Genomic DNA, 15,891 nt, shown 5'->3' on the forward strand with positions numbered 1-15,891 from the left:
TATAAAATATCTTTACTTTTCACTAGATATTGAAAACACATAATTGTCATGTTACGAAATTTTATTTTCATTTTTTTTGTAAATCAAATGAGCGGATTCCCTGTTTATGATGAGCGACAACCTCCGTTTAATTTACAGGACTTTGTCCAAACTATCAAATGCCTTAAACATATCAATACAGAAGAGCGTAAAGATATTCTTCATAGAATTATTTACTCTCCTACGCCATTTTATACAATGCTTTCAACTCTTTGTTATTACAACTGTCAGACAGAACGCCTCGGATCCAATCTTTTTGATGAAACAGATTTAAAATTACTTAAAAAAACGAATTTATTCAAAAAATTCACTAACTTCGATATTCTTACATCAATAATTATGCCAGATGATTCAGATTTTGACGAACCTATTGCTCATTCTAAGCGACAAACCGAAGAATTGTATCCTCTTAAAGATAACAAAATAGAAATACAAAAGCATCTTCCTTTCAATGTTTCTTTCGAAGAATTCATTATTGCATGCTTCAGACTTAATAAAATCAAATACAATTCAAAATTATTCGAACCAGAAATTATTCCAAAATCAGGGGCAAAACGTCTTTATTCTGTTATCTGTAATCCTATGACAAACGGTGTTATTACTCGCCAACGAACTGAACGATACATAAAGCTTACATATCCACTTGGCCGGCCAGATCAATCAGCCCGCGACAAAATGGCCAAATCGGTTTTGAATGATTATTGGAAATTATTTCAAGGAGATACTAAACCCCGTTTCACCAAAAATAAAAAATTAACTCAACAACAGTTACAAGAGCGCCAAATTGAAGATAAAATTAATAATCTCGAAATATCGATTATAAGGTGCACTAAATTTTTACGCGAACTCATTACTATTAGCTATTATAAGCCATATTATTACATTAGTCTAAATAATTACATCGAAACCAACTCATTTTTGGGAAGGTGTGGGTTTTTATTACTAAAGGTTCTTGGAGAAATGAGAACAGATGAAAGGAATCATAAAGCTATTCAAAAAGTACAAAAACTCATCATCTATATGATCCATGAAAGGTTTTCACATCTCCATTTCCTTCTATTAATCGAAATGCAAAAATACAAGAACGTTTTGGCCATAAAAGGAGCACTTTTACCTGATAAAGCAAATATCTCACCAAAATCAGTTCCAAAGCCAATAATCTACACGAACATTGGATGTCCTGACCATATCATTGTCGAGAATCTCAGTTTTGTCTCGCAATTCATGATTTTCCGACAAGAATGTATTCCAAGATCGAGTTTACTCAAATTTAACAAGATTTTGTCGGTTCTGAGGCTTGATAATTACTCATCCCAGCTGTCTGTCCAAGATGCAAGGCTTTTCCTTTTAATTATTTCGTTGACAGAAGTTTTTGACTACTTCCACCCCAGCGAAAACGATCGGACCAATGCAGCCTTCATTAATTTCACTAGATTCATTGATCACTTCACAGAAGTCATTATTCCTTCAGATGATTTCTGCAAATTACAGGTTAATATGTCTGATATCAAAGATTTAGTGAAAATTACTAATGGAATGCCAATGAGAATTATGTATGACATCATATATTTCTCACAATACTTAATATTATCCCTCATTCATTTAAATCAACAAGAAGTATCACAAGAGGAGACTGTTTTCTTCGAAAAAGATGGACAGAGGATTGTAATGAATGATTTAACCACACAAGAGGCTTTCGTTTGTCAATTTGACCCGAAAAACGCAGTTTTTATTGATGAAGAAAGTTAATTGCTTTTTCTTTACATATATATTTATTATTTGTTTGTATATAAAATTTATCTTTATTAACTTCTTCTTCTTTTTCTAACTTTGAATGCAAATTGTGAAATCTTCTCTTGCTGATAAATATAACTGTTTTTAATATATAACAAAGACTGTATTAAGTAATATATGATACATTGGCAAACTAATTTATAATGATTATATATAATTCATCAGAATTTTTAACAAAAAACATTTTTGGATGGAAATGCAAAAAAACACTGAATGAGAGAAGCGATAATTATTCAAATGTTCATATTTTTAAGTCAATAGTATCGATAAAAAAAACTATTTTATTCTAATGTTTTTATTGTACAATCAAATAGAATTAAGATAATTGACAATCTCATTATGACCTTTATTTGTTGCGCAGGTCAGTGCGGTTTGTCCTCTTTTGGTTTGAGCTTCTTTATTAGCTCCAATTGAGATAAGATATTTGACAACTTCAAGATGACCATTTTCTGCAGCAAAAATTAGAGGTGTCCAGTCACTTGCTTCTTTTGCATCTTTGTCACATCCAATAGAGATTAGGTATTTAACAACTTCAAGATGTCCATTACTTGCTGCTTTCATGAGTGGTGTACATGATGAATTTGTTTTTGCTTCTTTGTCAGCTCCAACAGAGACAAGATATTGAATAACATCAAGCCTGCCAAATATTGCTGCACGAATCATAGCAGTGCTGCTTTTATTGTTCTTAGCTTCTTTGTCACATCCAATGGAGATGAGATATTTTACAATTTCAAAATGACCTCTCCATGATGCAATAATAAGCGGAGAATTTCCGAAATCATTCTTCGCATTTTTGTCAACACCACATTCAATGAGAGATTTAACAAGCAAAAGATCACCTCTATACGATGCTTGATGAAGTACATTGCCGCCTTCCTTAGTTTTCTTTTCTAACAGTCCTTCGTCGCATGCTTTTTTAATCATCTTTTGGTTTCCTTCTTTACAAAGATCATTATAAAATTTGTAGATACTTTCAAAATCATTTGTTGTTTTTAATGATGATATTTTTGACAAAATTTCTCTTTTATGTTCTTTATGTTCATTAAGGCGAGATATTTCTGCATCCTTTCTTTTAACTTCGTTTTGTAAGTGTTCAATTTCATGTTCAAGTTTCGAAATTTTTTGAAGATTTGATTCATTTTGTTCGAGTACAGAATTAAGTAATTCATTATTATGTTTATTAATTTGTTCTAATGTATCAAGGATATTGTCTAGAAGTCGAATTTTAAAATAACTTTTCATTGAATTTAAAACTGAAACTATATCTTGATAATCATTCATGCAAACACTAGCATCTTGAGTAAGTTTGTATAATTTCGATACACTAAATTTATCATTTCCCTGTTGAAGAAGAGAATTGTAGTTTTTTGGAGTTAATTTTGTGGATTTTAATATTGTTTTTATATCAGTCTCATCGAATATGTTAAAAAGGTTTTCCTGTTCTATATATTCATGAATGTGACTGGCAATATATTCGAAATTCGGTAACATTTTATATTTTCCGAAGAAAGCATATAAAATTGATAAGAAAATACGTTTTTTATTCGAAATATTTTTACTTTCCGACATCCAGAAAAGCTGGAAAAAAATTTTCATTAAATCTTTGTCGAATGAATATATACATAATAACCTTTTTCTCCTATTATTGGATATAAACGCCAATATGCTTATCTCAATTGTTCAAAAAAAGAAAGTGATATTGATGCCATTTACTTAAAAATGAAAGGAGAGTAAAATTCTATATAAGACTATATTTAGTTTACTTTATATAATCCCAAAATCATTCCCAAGATAGTTAATACAACACTGACAAAAAGAGTAATAAATGGGCAAGAATATGCAACATACTGTATGCAAACAGGTAACTGATGATTTCCAGTTTCATCGTTTTTAGGATTAATCAAATCAACTGTTTCAAATTGAATTGATTTAGGTCCTTCAAGAGAATTATCATAAATAATCACGCAAACAATAACAATGGATATTACACTAAAAAGTAATCTCAATGTAGAAACTCCAATAATAATGAAAACTAATAATTGAATCTTCCATTCTAAGTCAACAAAATTGTTAATTGATTTTGTAACGAATAAGAAAACTGGCTCTATAATGCATAAGAAATTAATGACTGAACATACAATCAAATACTTCAATGGCTTCAAATCCTTCTTCTTGAAAACAAGTGTTAAAACAATTGTTAATGAAATAATGCAAACAATTAAAGCGAATAAACCTAATCCATATATCACATCAACAGTATATTTAATAAATGAAATTTCCGATTTTGGAACTTTTGTCATTGGACTTCCTTCCATGAAAATTCCTTCGATGTCACTTGTATTTTCTTCATAAACAAAACTAATGTGATATGTTCCTACAGCACTATCATTTTTCATATCAATGTTTGAATATAAGTTATCTAAGGACTTAACAAAATGTTGGTTTAAGAATGTGAATTGGTTTTTATCCTTATCATATTTGATTTCAAATGTTTGTAACTTTTGGATATGACTCATATATCCATGATATATCAATCTATTTGATCTATATAATCCCTTCAATCTGATCAGATATTTGTGTGTTATTTAATGGCCTATATAATCCCCATAATCTTCTATGTAACGATAATGTCAATAATTTATCGCCATCAATATTTGCAACAGCAACGAAATTCCAACCTAATTCAGGTAAAATCGAAATCATTGCTGAATATCCTGGACTAAATCCTGCATGTTCAACACCTCTTGTTCCATTTGTATATAATTCTTCCCATTTTCCGTGAGCCATTCCTATTCCATTTCTTGCAGTAGCACTCGATGTTTTCAAGAATTCATACAATGTTTCATTCTTTTCAAATAGAGGACATTTGATGGAAGGATTTGGTGTTAATGCATTTGCTAATTTAGATAAATCATCAATGGTTCCTAATGCGCAACCAGAAGGATATATAAAATACCTGTGTAATTTGTTTGTTTATCGAATCCTGTTGTTGATTTCTTGTATCCAAATGCTTTTTTGTCAAATACATTAAATTTAACATCTTTTCTACTCGGATCAACAGAAGTAGATGTCATTCCTAATTTATCTAAAATGTTTTTATGAACGTAATCAGAGTAACTCATTTTAGAAACTTTAGAAACAATCAATCCTTCGACAGAAACTCCGTAACTTGAATAAGCAGTAATTTTTCCTGGTCTTGCAAATTGTTGTGGTTCTCTGTCTTTTAATTCATCTTCTAAATCAACTTCATATGGATCTGAATCAATAACAGGTGAATCAATGATTTCATCTCATCCACTTATGTGATTCATCAAATGAAATAAAGTAATTTTATCATCATAGTTTCTTCTTCTGAAAAAGTTTTTGCCAAGGTAATTTTCAATGTCCACATCTAAATCTACCTTTCCTTGCTCTTGAAGTTGCATTATTGATATATGTGTCAAAATTTTTGTGATTGATCCCCATTCAAAGAGAGATTCATTAGTAACAGGGGATTTGGAATAATAATCGGCATATCCTTGTGAAGTTTCAAATATCTTGTTGCCATTCTTAGAAATGATGACAGAGCCTCCAATTAAATTTTTTCCAACGTTTTCATTAAATAATTTGTTAATAATTGACGGGAATTCAGATGATGGTATACCTGATGGACTGATTTCATCAGAATACACTTTATTGAGGAAGAAATAAAACATTAGATACTTGATCCCCAACTTTGAATGATTTACATTTTAATTCAAATAGAAAGTGATCACCAGCACATAAAAAAGTTTATGCAACTCCTGTATAAGTAATGCACTTTGGATGATTTTTATGTAACCTTATTTTGATAGTCATTGAAATTTTGAAAAGATCAGAAAAAGAAGGGAAAGTATCATAATTTTAACTAAATTTGGCAAATATAGGAAAAAGAAATGTTACCAATTGCTATCTAAAAAGAATAGACTTCAATTCATCTATTTTTGTTGAACCTTTATTGATTTTTCAATTATTCTTCTTTACTTCTTTGAAAAACGAGGTCCAATCAAAACTACTAGGCCTTATAAGAACATGAAAGCAACTTTTGTATACTTATTCTAAAAGAATATTAAATAATTATCTAAATTTGGGATCAAAGATATCCCGAAGCATAGTTATTTTGATGCATTATGAAGTAATTATCATCTGTTTAAGTTTAACTTTGCATTTTAGAAATAGTTGTTTTCAAAATGATTGAAATATGATGATAGAGATAGAATCAAAATATCAAATTCCTTCAATATTACTTCAATTTGTTGGAAATGACAATACAGTATTGGCAATATTCTCTATGACGCTGAATTATCTTATCAATGATTATTTTTATCCTAATGAGTAGAATTTGAATCAAAAATAATCGTAAGTTTGATAATGAGATTTTTGTCACTTTACAATAAGATTTTGTCAAATTTTGATGTTTCTGATCTTTCTTTTCTCAATTTTCTCTTATTGTAATGAGAATGAAACACAGCAGACAACATATAGAACCCAACTAGAAGAGTTCCCACCTGAGAGAGATGGTACACTTGTCAAAGATTTTATTTATTATTTAGATCAAGCACTTGAAAAAGCCAAAGAAGAGTATACATGTAAAACAATTATTGTTCAGAATATTACTCAAGCCTTCAGAGACGTGCTAAATAGGTCTTTATTCCATGATCCTTTAATATCTTCACGTGGAAACTTCCTTACAGCGCTTGACTGCTTACAAAACCTCGCAGCGATTGTGCAATTGAATGTTCTACAATCATCTCAAGTAATTGCTGAAAAATTATCCGAAACTATTAAACAGTTCAACCTCGACCACATTGTAGAGATCTATGATCAAATATTGAATGATAGAATCTCAACACAGCCTATCGATCAACTAATGAACGAATCTCATGCAGAATTCGTAAAAAATAAGGAAAAATTCTTGGGTTTCTATCACCTATTCATTAATACTACAAAGAAATCCATCACAGATGCACTTATTGATGCCGATATCCTTGAGCCACGTGACAATTCCACTAACAATGAAACAGAAATTGAAAATGAAGACGAAATTACGTATTCTAAGACCGAATTGATACCTCACTTATTGAATGCCTTTGTAGATCTATCGAAATCAGCCTCAAATTTCGCAGTTGCTGCTACACACAGTCGATTACAAACATTTCAAGATATTATTGGTGGCGACCCCTTCCAAAAGATCAATATCTTTGCTCAGCAACTCATAAATGAAACAAATTTGATGCTTTATACCTTCAGAAAATCAAATGACAACGTTTATTCGAATATGACTTTCAGCGAAACTTTCAAACTGCTCAAATCGGAACTTAAGACTGGTGTAAAGAAACTTGTTCGCGATTACAAGAAGAGTTTGAGGAAAATCGGAACAAATACGTTTCATCAGATAATTAACAACACAATTGAAGAAGTGGTACCTGTAGAAGTTGAAGTAAACTCAACAGATGCCAATTCCACCAATTCTACTTCAACTGTCGCAAAGAAAATAATATACCAAAAGAAATACAACAAAGAAGACGTATTAAACGCGATCAATGCTGTTAAAAAGCAAGCGTCTGGGTTTATTAATGAAACAAGACAAGCTTGGCGTGAAGGAAGAGAAGATATGGAATTTCTGAAACAAACCGTAAGAGAACGATCAAAGAAAATGAAAGAAAAAGCTCAAGAAGCCCTCAAAAAAGAATTTGAGGATGAATGAAATTGTTTATTAAATAAAAAAATAAATTTAGTGTTACATATTTAAAATTTATCTTATTTTTAAGTATGATAAATGAATTCATAACGAAGAGTTGTTTTTCATCTGAGATGATCAAAAAATATTCCCCAATATCAAGCAAAGTTTAATATTTTGAAATTAAATCGACTTTACACTTTATAACTATAAGTTATGTCTCATCCAATACATTAAAAATCAAAAATTCAAAATCTCTTTCAATATTTTAGAGAAAATGAAAGAAAGATGAAAATGCATTGCATTATTTTATAATAAAATGTTTTGTTATTATGATTAAATCATGAAATTTCTAAAATCTAAGATAAAATTTCAAAAAAATCGAGATTTTTAATATATGATAGTATTTAAATATTTACAGAATAAGGAAGTATATGGTTAGTTAGATTGGCAAGCAATGCAAATGAATGGTTCGTTTGATTCGTTCTTGATGTGAACCTTTCCTGCTGGAATTGCGACAACAACACCTCTTCCTGCAATCTTTCCATCAATTGTTGCGTTTCCTTCTTGAACAATTCCGCAAGCTGGAGATTTGATTTCGATATCAGCGGATTCATTAACAGGAACAGTAATGTATTTGATGCAGAAAGCCGGATGTGGAGGAATATATGACTTGACACATTTCTCTTCGTTTGGCTGAACAATGAAAGGTGTTTGAGGAACGAAATTCACAGTCTTCTTGATAGACTTTATATCGATGAACTTTGGTGTCATTCCTGCGCGAACAACGTTATCTGATAAAAGCATGGCTTCGTAGAGGTCTCCTTCGAGATAAGTGTGCAAAACGCCGGCAGGAATGTATAATGAGCTGCCTGGTGCGCATTCAACAACATTAAGGATAAGTGGGAAGAACATACCAACATCGCCTGGGAAATGCTTGTTAATATCATTGATTGCTTTCAAAACTTTTGATTCAAAGGTATATGTGCCGTTATTTACCTTTGCATTGAACTCAGAAGCCAACTGGCTTATCTCTTCGCGGGATTTGGTAAGAATTGAAAGAACAAGATTTTCAAGGTTTTCTGATGTTGGGTTTTCTACAAATTTGTTGGCAACGTCTGCAGAAACAGCCTTTGAAAATTCGGAGAATTGCTGTAAATTCTGCTTAATCTCTTCAAATGGACGAAAACCGTAAAGAAGGTTTAATTGTGTAATAGCTACAGCCATTTCAGGCTTATCGTTGTTATCAGGATAGTTCTTTGGATCAAGTTTGTGTAATTCGATGGCTTGTTCCTTAGATGGGTGAACTTGAATAGATAGTGGTTTGTTTACAGAGAGAACCTTGAACAAATACTTGATCTCTCCAAACTTTGGATCATCTTTAAGGCGATTGCCATTCTCTAATTTTGAAGGAGCTTTGTCATGGTCGCCGATCCATAATTCGGCGTATGGCAAATCATCTTTAAGGTCTGTATTTCCGCTGCATGTTAATAATTTGTGAATATAAGAGTCTTTGCCGATTTTGCCCCACTCATAATTCATCGCCTGACATTGGAGATGGCTCATTTTTAAAAAATGAATGATTTAGAAAAAATTCTGAGAAATAAGTGGGTGAGGAACAAATTTGTCTGTATCAAGTAATGGAGTTCAAATTTTCGATCAAAACTTCCTTGGATAAAACACATACGATATAAATTTCAGAGGAATGAATAAAATTTTGGATGGTTCCCTTATTTGAATAAAAATATCTTTGGCTTATTAACAATTAATGGAAATCGATGGAAATGACGGGATTACAAATTGAAATGATGTGTGATCGAGAATTTGAGGTATGTCATGTCAAAGTTGTTCACGGATCAAAAGTGAGAGGATGTAAACTTTTTTTGATATAGATGGCAAGTGGTCTATTAAGATATCCTTGTATACTTGTAAATTGAATGAATTGTATTCATTTAATGACCATATTATACAAAAATATATCAAAAGAATTTTAAAAACACATAAAATCATAACACTCATCATAGAATTGTTCGTCTTTCATGTATTGACGCATGTTTTATATATCCAAAATTCATTTGTTACTTATTCAAATTACTCATCATATATTACCCGAGATATTTACAATAACGTAGCTAAAAGTACATTCAATCGATATAAAATCCTTGATTTATTGCTTGGTCACCTAGACTATCATAAAGTACTCACAAAATCTAGATTGAGAGGCGGTCAATGACTTTTGAGGGGAAATTAACGCATGGAATTTAATATTATTTAGGTTGATATTCTTGCTTATTATTTCAGAAAAAAATCTTAAAAATTTCAATATGAAAATTGAAAGCAATTCAAAAAAATTGCTAACATGTAAATTTTAATATCCTATGCATAATTTCATATTTTGAACATTTTTTATTTTTGTTTAAAACTTAAAATTTTGCGAATTTAATATAATTTATAAAATATAATACGTATATATATTTAAAATACACTAAATTTAATTGTTAATTGACGTTTTTGGGAATGAATTTTATCAAAACATGCCTGAATCCGAAAATTTGAAAGAACGAATTACACAATCATATATGTAGAATTCAAAATACAAACTTAAAGATTGTATACGTTTAAAATTATTCAGATTGTGTTTGATTTCCACTCATTCTGTTTCTTTTGAATTCTAACACTAACATTTCATGATGATTACATGATCCATTTATACATGGTTGAATTGTTCCAGATTCTACCAGAAAATCAATCCAAATTTCTCAATGCATTCATGTTGATTGGACAAAATTTAAAATTTATCAGCCTGTTTCCAGAGAAACTCATATATTCCCTAATGAAATGTAATTTTTGCTACATTTATTTCAATCAAATTTCAAAAAATTGACTGCAGAGCTTGAAAAGGTGATGAATCATGTTGTTATTAGATGTACATATTAGATTTACTATTTCCAAAAAATGCTCAAATTTGAATAGTTTTTAGAAAATTTGGAATTACACTCCTTACATTATATATAATTAAATGTTTAAATTTTATTTATTTTTCCCTTTTAATTTTATAACGTGCTCTATCAAAACTAACCTCTCAATTGAAGGCCACAAAATCTAAGTAGTGCGGGTACACAAATTTTGTATGGAGTACGGTTCAATTTTTGAGAGCCTCACTACTTAGATTTTGTGACTACCTTATGAATTAAAATCATACCAACCTTATTTATTTTGTGAAGAATGTGTTATATATGAAATTGACTTTTTGCATATGGAATCCTTAAAATCTAAATATGTATGAGTAAATCCCTTTTGTATGGATGATAGACAACAATACGTTAATAATAGCATGAATTGAGAATTGTTATTATATCTTATGTCCTAATTAAGGGATTTCTATTGACATATGACAAATACGAAGCATTTTTAACATTTTCTGATTACATATTTGATAATTTGAAATAACTTTATGAAGAAACTTATTTTATTTTACGTTGTTTTCGTTATATCTGCAAAGAATGTTTCTTTCAGATTTTTTCATTCGATCGAAAGAACAAAGAAAGGTGAAAATTTCTAAGAATATCATCAAAGGACACGAACTGTGAGATCATTCATTGAAAAAAGAGGTTGAGAAAATCGCTTCTTGGAAACATTCTTCTCATATAATCTCAAAATGGGCATTGAGTTTCTTTCTTCTTTTTCAATAGAAAAAAAAGTGGATAATAAAGTAAATTTTAATTGTCATTTTCCTGTCATTTTATTGGAAGCTTTTTTTGTATGAAACAGTTTGTAACATGAGACTCTTTATAATAGCATAAGATTTTCTGCTGTTTCTTTACTATTATTACTGGCCTCAATTTGAAGAGGGGTAGATCCATCTTTGTTTTCAGCATTGATATCTGCTCCATTTGAAATAAGAATTTCTGCAGTTTCTTTGCTATTATTACTGGCTATTAAATGAAGAGGGGTACATCCATATATGTCTTTAGCATTGATATCTGCACCATTTGAAATAAGAATTTCTGCTGTATCTTTTCCAATGAATCTGATTGCATTATGAAGAGGGGTACATCCACTTTCGTCTTTAGCATTAATATCTGCACCACTTGAAATAAGAATTTCTGCAGTTTCTTTGCTATTATTACTGGCTGCATAATGAAGAGGGGTCGCTTCAACTCCGTCTTTAGCATTGATATCTGCTCCATTTGAAATAAGAATTTCTGCCATTTCAATGTTATTTTCACTGGCTACTAGATGAAGAGGGGTACATCCAACTTCGTCTTTAGCATTGATATCTGCACCATTTGAAATAAAATATTCAAAAAGTGATGAAAGATGGAAATGACGAGAATAAACAAAGCATGTGTTGATATCATTTGTTTGATCCAAGTAAACTAAAAATGATTGAAGATTCTTGTATTGAGAGCACATTTCTAAATCAATTTCTATGTTGTGTTCATTCATCAAAAATGTGACAAAATCAATATTATGTGATATAATTGCATATTCCATGCAATAATAATCTGGTTTTTGTACTTTCAAGCATTCATTCATAATGTCTTTGTTTCCACTCAAAAATGAAAATCTAAGACAATCTGGAGTGATTTCTGATTGAAATTTGGTTCTTAAAAGCTTAAAGCAATCAACAGATCCATGATAACAACATAATTCAAGTAACGAAAAACCTCCTCTTGAATATGGATATAAATTACTTTTTAATTTTTGATTTTTATCAAATTCTTCTCCTTCTGTAAAAAATATTAATGATATTTTGTCATCATCCATAATAGATCTGTAAATTGTTTTTTGTTCGTGAATATCAGATGAATAATGAGAATGTTCAAAATAGTTAAAACTTTTTTCCCGTCTTCATTCAATACTATATTGTATTCTTTATAGAAAAGGTAATTAAAAACATCGCTGATTTCGTTGACCTGATTTAGATGGAATTCATCAACAATTAGTTTGACAATTGCTAAATATGACTTCATGTAGCGGTTGTTATAAAATGAGAGCTCGGATATTTCATTGATAATTTTACCTGGTGTTATTTGATAAAAGTCAATCAAGTTTTGTTTGATTTTGTTGTAAATTGCGTTTAATTTTTCTTCGTCATTTGTTTTCAGCCTGTACAAAGCATTGTAGACATCATTATATCCTGTAAAAATCTCCATCAATTTGTCATAATGAGTTTGATTAGTTTCTCCCTTGGACATCAACAAAAAATTTTAATTTGACATAAAATTCGTTTTCAATGGAAGGACTGTATTCCAATAATGGTTTGTGATGCCGTGATTTTACAATTACCGTCTTGACTCTATCGGCGTGAAGCACCTATAGAAAGAACTGAAAAAAAAATGTTTTTGCTTCTTCCTTTTTTCACTAACTCATTGTGGTATAAATATTCTTCGCGCACATTTAATCAAAAAGTGAAGGAATCATACACAACTCCAATAGTTACATTACTATATCGCCCTTCTTGCGATCATTGTCATGGACATCCAGAAAGAATCGAAGCATATTCAAATTTGAATCCAACGCGTAAAGATGTATTATTCACACATATCAATTGTGATATTGAATTTGTATGTAGTAAGTTCCATGTTCAATATTATCCATCATATGTTATTATTGTAGGAGAAAAGCCAAGATATTGGCCTGAAATAAGTTCAAGAGATCAAAATTCATGGGAGCAAGCAATCAAATACTACACAGATCATAAATTTACTCAAATAAATAACACAAACGAGTTTAACAAAGCTTTGGAGACGACATTAACTGGAGGAACAATGTTCTATGTTGAATCTAAAACAGAAAATGATCCGATTTTAGAGTCTATTAAAAGCGAAATGATAAAATATAAAATTTACAACGATTCGTTTGTTTATTCGATCAATCCAACCATAAAAGAATCCACTCTTACGGCCTACAGATCTCCTTACTGTTCTACAAAATTTAAAGGCGTTCACGTTAAATCCGAAATTACAGGTTTCCTCAACGACTACAGATTCGGCCATATGCATAAATATACATACAATGAATGGTATGAAGAGACATCCGCTAGACGCACAATGGTTTTATTCGAATATGAACGAGATTTACCAGTAGACAGATCCAATCAACTAATTAAGTATTCACAGATGTACTGTACAAATACATCGATGGGGTGGGCCATTGCCAAGCACAATATGCATGTAGTTCGTGCTCTCGGTCTAAATGATACGGAATATCCAATTGTTGTCACAGCAAATAGAGAAACAGGTTGTGTGGCCGCATTCAAGATAGATGATCCTCAATCTGTAAGACTTTCAATGTCTTCACAGCTTTGTCAGCCAAGATTCAAAAATGTTTGGGGAACTGCACTGATTAGAATGAAGATGAAAGGTTCACATGTTGTATGGATATTGTCAATATTAGGTTTGTCCGCTATTTCTGTTATCAGATTGTATGAAACTTGGGTTTCCAAAGATGAGTAATGTATTAAATTGTAATTTTATTATAAAGCATAGTTTTCTAATTTTTATAACAAGCTAATATAATTTTTGAAGATTTTTCAAAATAATTTCAAAATTTTATGATTATCTTTAAGAATTATAAGTTAACTGGACTCGGTTCACTAATTAATATAGAAATTTCATATATAACTTCAATGGATTTCGATTCAAGTTGTGATAAGAGATATAAATCTTGAATGAATAGATATTATTACAAATTTGCATTCACACACGACAATAGATATTGCATTCATGATTAAAGTTGATTATTATAGATTATAACACAAAATACTTTTTTTTAATTACAAGTTACAGTTTTATTCATATATTTCATTTATTTCTTCTTCTCGGCTGGCTTCTTATCAGCTGGAGCGGCAGCAGCTGGAGCCTTGGCATCGCCTGCAGCTGGGGCAGCAGCTGGCTTGCCCTGACCAGCATGGCCGTGGGCAACTGGAGCCTTCTTGACTTAGACTTCCTTGTGTGATGTGTGGAGTGGGTCTACACCGTGGATCTTTTCATGGTGGTTTGTCTTCTCATCAACTTCCTTCTGGTGGAGGGCGAGGATCTTGCGGGAAGCAGAGTTAGCACCATGCTCAACAGATGACATTTCTTTCGAAATGAACTGAGATATGCTCTCACAAAACGATTCAGAGAATTAAACAACTTTCAAAATCTAGATAATTCCAAAAATTTCTTAATATTATTGATTAACAAACATAGTAAGCCTATAATTCAAAGTTTTTGCTTTCCCCAAAATTTCCAAATCAGTACATTGAAAATCTCTCAGAATTCTTCAATTGGTGAGCAGATTTTTTTCCGATTTCGAAATTCCAAATTTCGTTGATTTTCTATTATTTAGATTCTACATTGGATGCATATTATGCCTGTCCTATTTTCGCAAATTCGTACCTATCGTTGAAATAACCTTTTCTTGGTTGAAATTTGCCAAAGGTCTTCAGCAGCAATAGATCCCAGCGGACCAATCTAGATCATACGTTGGATATAATCATTTGAGGCATTATGAGTGAAATTTCATTGGAATTAACGATGGAAGTGAAAAATTCAGAAAGATATTTTTTGAAATGGCTATCGACATTTTACTGGAAATACCGCCTCTATTATGTTTGACAATCAATAATATTAAGAAATTTTTGGAATTATCTAGATTTTGAAAGTTGTTTAATTCTCTGAATCGTTTTGTGAGAGCATATCTCAGTTCATTTCGAAAGAAATGTCATCTGTTGAGCATGGTGCTAACTCTGCTTCCCGCAAGATCCTCGCCCTCCACCAGAAGGAAGTTGATGAGAAGACAAACCACCATGAAAAGATCCACGGTGTAGACCCACTCCACACATCACACAAGGAAGTCTAAGTCAAGAAGGCTCCAGTTGCCCACGGCCATGCTGGTCAGGGCAAGCCAGCTGCTGCCCCAGCTGCAGGCGATGCCAAGGCTCCAGCTGCTGCCGCTCCAGCTGATAAGAAGCCAGCCGAGAAGAAGAAATAAATGAAATATATGAATAAAACTGTAACTTGTAAGGGGCGGCGACAAATTTGCCCAGCCAGTAAAGTATTCAATTTTTTTTGCATTTTTTTTAAAGCTTCTTAACTTAAATCATGGAATGTCTCAAAGACAAAAGTAGCATACAGCATGTAAAGCTAAAGAAAGATAATCATAATTAATACCTTAATTTTTAATATTACGCATTTTTAGGTGCAAAATTTAAAAACATTCTAATACAATAGAGCAGTTTCCAAAAGCAGCATACAGCATGTAAAGCTAAAGAAAGATAATCATAATTAATACCTTAATTTTTAATATTACGCATTTTTAGGTGCAAAATTTAAAAACATTCTAATACAATAGAGCAGTTTCCAAAAGTA

General features: G+C 31.1%; 10 protein-coding genes across 10 annotated transcripts, besides 2 other annotated features; 4 read left to right on the plus strand and 6 right to left on the minus strand.

Moving 5' to 3' along the window:
• Window positions 1-87: 87 nt before the first annotated feature.
• TVAGG3_0320020 (uncharacterized protein) lies at window positions 88-1,894 on the plus strand (the record flags this gene model as incomplete). The annotated part of the gene is made up of 1 exon (XM_001325703.1): window positions 88-1,788. The coding sequence occupies one exon, from the start codon at window positions 88-90 to the stop codon at window positions 1,786-1,788; it is 1,701 nt and encodes a 566-aa protein (XP_001325738.1).
• A 245-nt stretch (window positions 1,895-2,139) lies between these two features.
• TVAGG3_0320030 (protein ubiquitination) lies at window positions 2,140-3,324 on the minus strand (the record flags this gene model as incomplete). The annotated part of the gene is made up of 1 exon (XM_001325702.1): window positions 2,140-3,324. The coding sequence occupies one exon, from the start codon at window positions 3,322-3,324 to the stop codon at window positions 2,140-2,142; it is 1,185 nt and encodes a 394-aa protein (XP_001325737.1).
• A 251-nt stretch (window positions 3,325-3,575) lies between these two features.
• On the minus strand, window positions 3,576-4,349 carry TVAGG3_0320040 (beta-lactamase family; the record flags this gene model as incomplete). The annotated part of the gene is made up of 1 exon (XM_001325701.2): window positions 3,588-4,349. One exon carries the CDS (start codon window positions 4,347-4,349, stop codon window positions 3,588-3,590), a length of 762 nt encoding a protein of 253 aa, XP_001325736.1.
• Window positions 4,350-4,893: 544 nt separating this feature from the next.
• Window positions 4,894-5,528, minus strand: TVAGG3_0320050 (beta-lactamase family; the record flags this gene model as incomplete). The annotated part of the gene is made up of 1 exon (XM_001325700.2): window positions 5,124-5,528. The coding sequence occupies one exon, from the start codon at window positions 5,526-5,528 to the stop codon at window positions 5,124-5,126; it is 405 nt and encodes a 134-aa protein (XP_001325735.1).
• A 737-nt stretch (window positions 5,529-6,265) lies between these two features.
• TVAGG3_0320060 (uncharacterized protein) lies at window positions 6,266-7,749 on the plus strand (the record flags this gene model as incomplete). Its single annotated transcript, XM_001325699.1, has 1 exon — window positions 6,266-7,558. The coding sequence occupies one exon, from the start codon at window positions 6,266-6,268 to the stop codon at window positions 7,556-7,558; it is 1,293 nt and encodes a 430-aa protein (XP_001325734.1).
• A 130-nt stretch (window positions 7,750-7,879) lies between these two features.
• On the minus strand, window positions 7,880-9,549 carry TVAGG3_0320070 (mannose-6-phosphate isomerase, class I; the record flags this gene model as incomplete). Its single annotated transcript, XM_001325698.1, has 1 exon — window positions 7,970-9,097. One exon carries the CDS (start codon window positions 9,095-9,097, stop codon window positions 7,970-7,972), a length of 1,128 nt encoding a protein of 375 aa, XP_001325733.1.
• Window positions 9,550-10,989: 1,440 nt separating this feature from the next.
• TVAGG3_0320080 (proteasome regulatory particle assembly) lies at window positions 10,990-12,847 on the minus strand (the record flags this gene model as incomplete). Its single annotated transcript, XM_001325697.2, has 1 exon — window positions 11,321-12,301. The coding sequence occupies one exon, from the start codon at window positions 12,299-12,301 to the stop codon at window positions 11,321-11,323; it is 981 nt and encodes a 326-aa protein (XP_001325732.1).
• A 20-nt stretch (window positions 12,848-12,867) lies between these two features.
• TVAGG3_0320090 (thioredoxin-like family) lies at window positions 12,868-14,016 on the plus strand (the record flags this gene model as incomplete). The annotated part of the gene is made up of 1 exon (XM_001325696.1): window positions 12,874-13,992. One exon carries the CDS (start codon window positions 12,874-12,876, stop codon window positions 13,990-13,992), a length of 1,119 nt encoding a protein of 372 aa, XP_001325731.1.
• Window positions 14,017-14,476: 460 nt separating this feature from the next.
• Window positions 14,477-14,617, minus strand: TVAGG3_0320100 (uncharacterized protein; the record flags this gene model as incomplete). Its single annotated transcript, XM_001325695.1, has 1 exon — window positions 14,477-14,617. One exon carries the CDS (start codon window positions 14,615-14,617, stop codon window positions 14,477-14,479), a length of 141 nt encoding a protein of 46 aa, XP_001325730.1.
• A 624-nt stretch (window positions 14,618-15,241) lies between these two features.
• Window positions 15,242-15,382, plus strand: TVAGG3_0320110 (uncharacterized protein; the record flags this gene model as incomplete). The annotated part of the gene is made up of 1 exon (XM_001325694.1): window positions 15,242-15,382. One exon carries the CDS (start codon window positions 15,242-15,244, stop codon window positions 15,380-15,382), a length of 141 nt encoding a protein of 46 aa, XP_001325729.1.
• Window positions 15,383-15,546: 164 nt separating this feature from the next.
• Window positions 15,547-15,569: a terminal%2Cinverted (terminal inverted repeat of MuDR-6/TvMULE4 transposon ID:TVAGG3_0320120).
• Window positions 15,547-15,891: part of a mobile genetic element that runs on past the window's edge.

Source organism: Trichomonas vaginalis, chromosome V (genome assembly GCF_026262505.1).
Source record: "Trichomonas vaginalis G3 chromosome V, whole genome shotgun sequence".
NCBI lineage: Eukaryota > Parabasalia > Trichomonadida > Trichomonadidae > Trichomonas > Trichomonas vaginalis.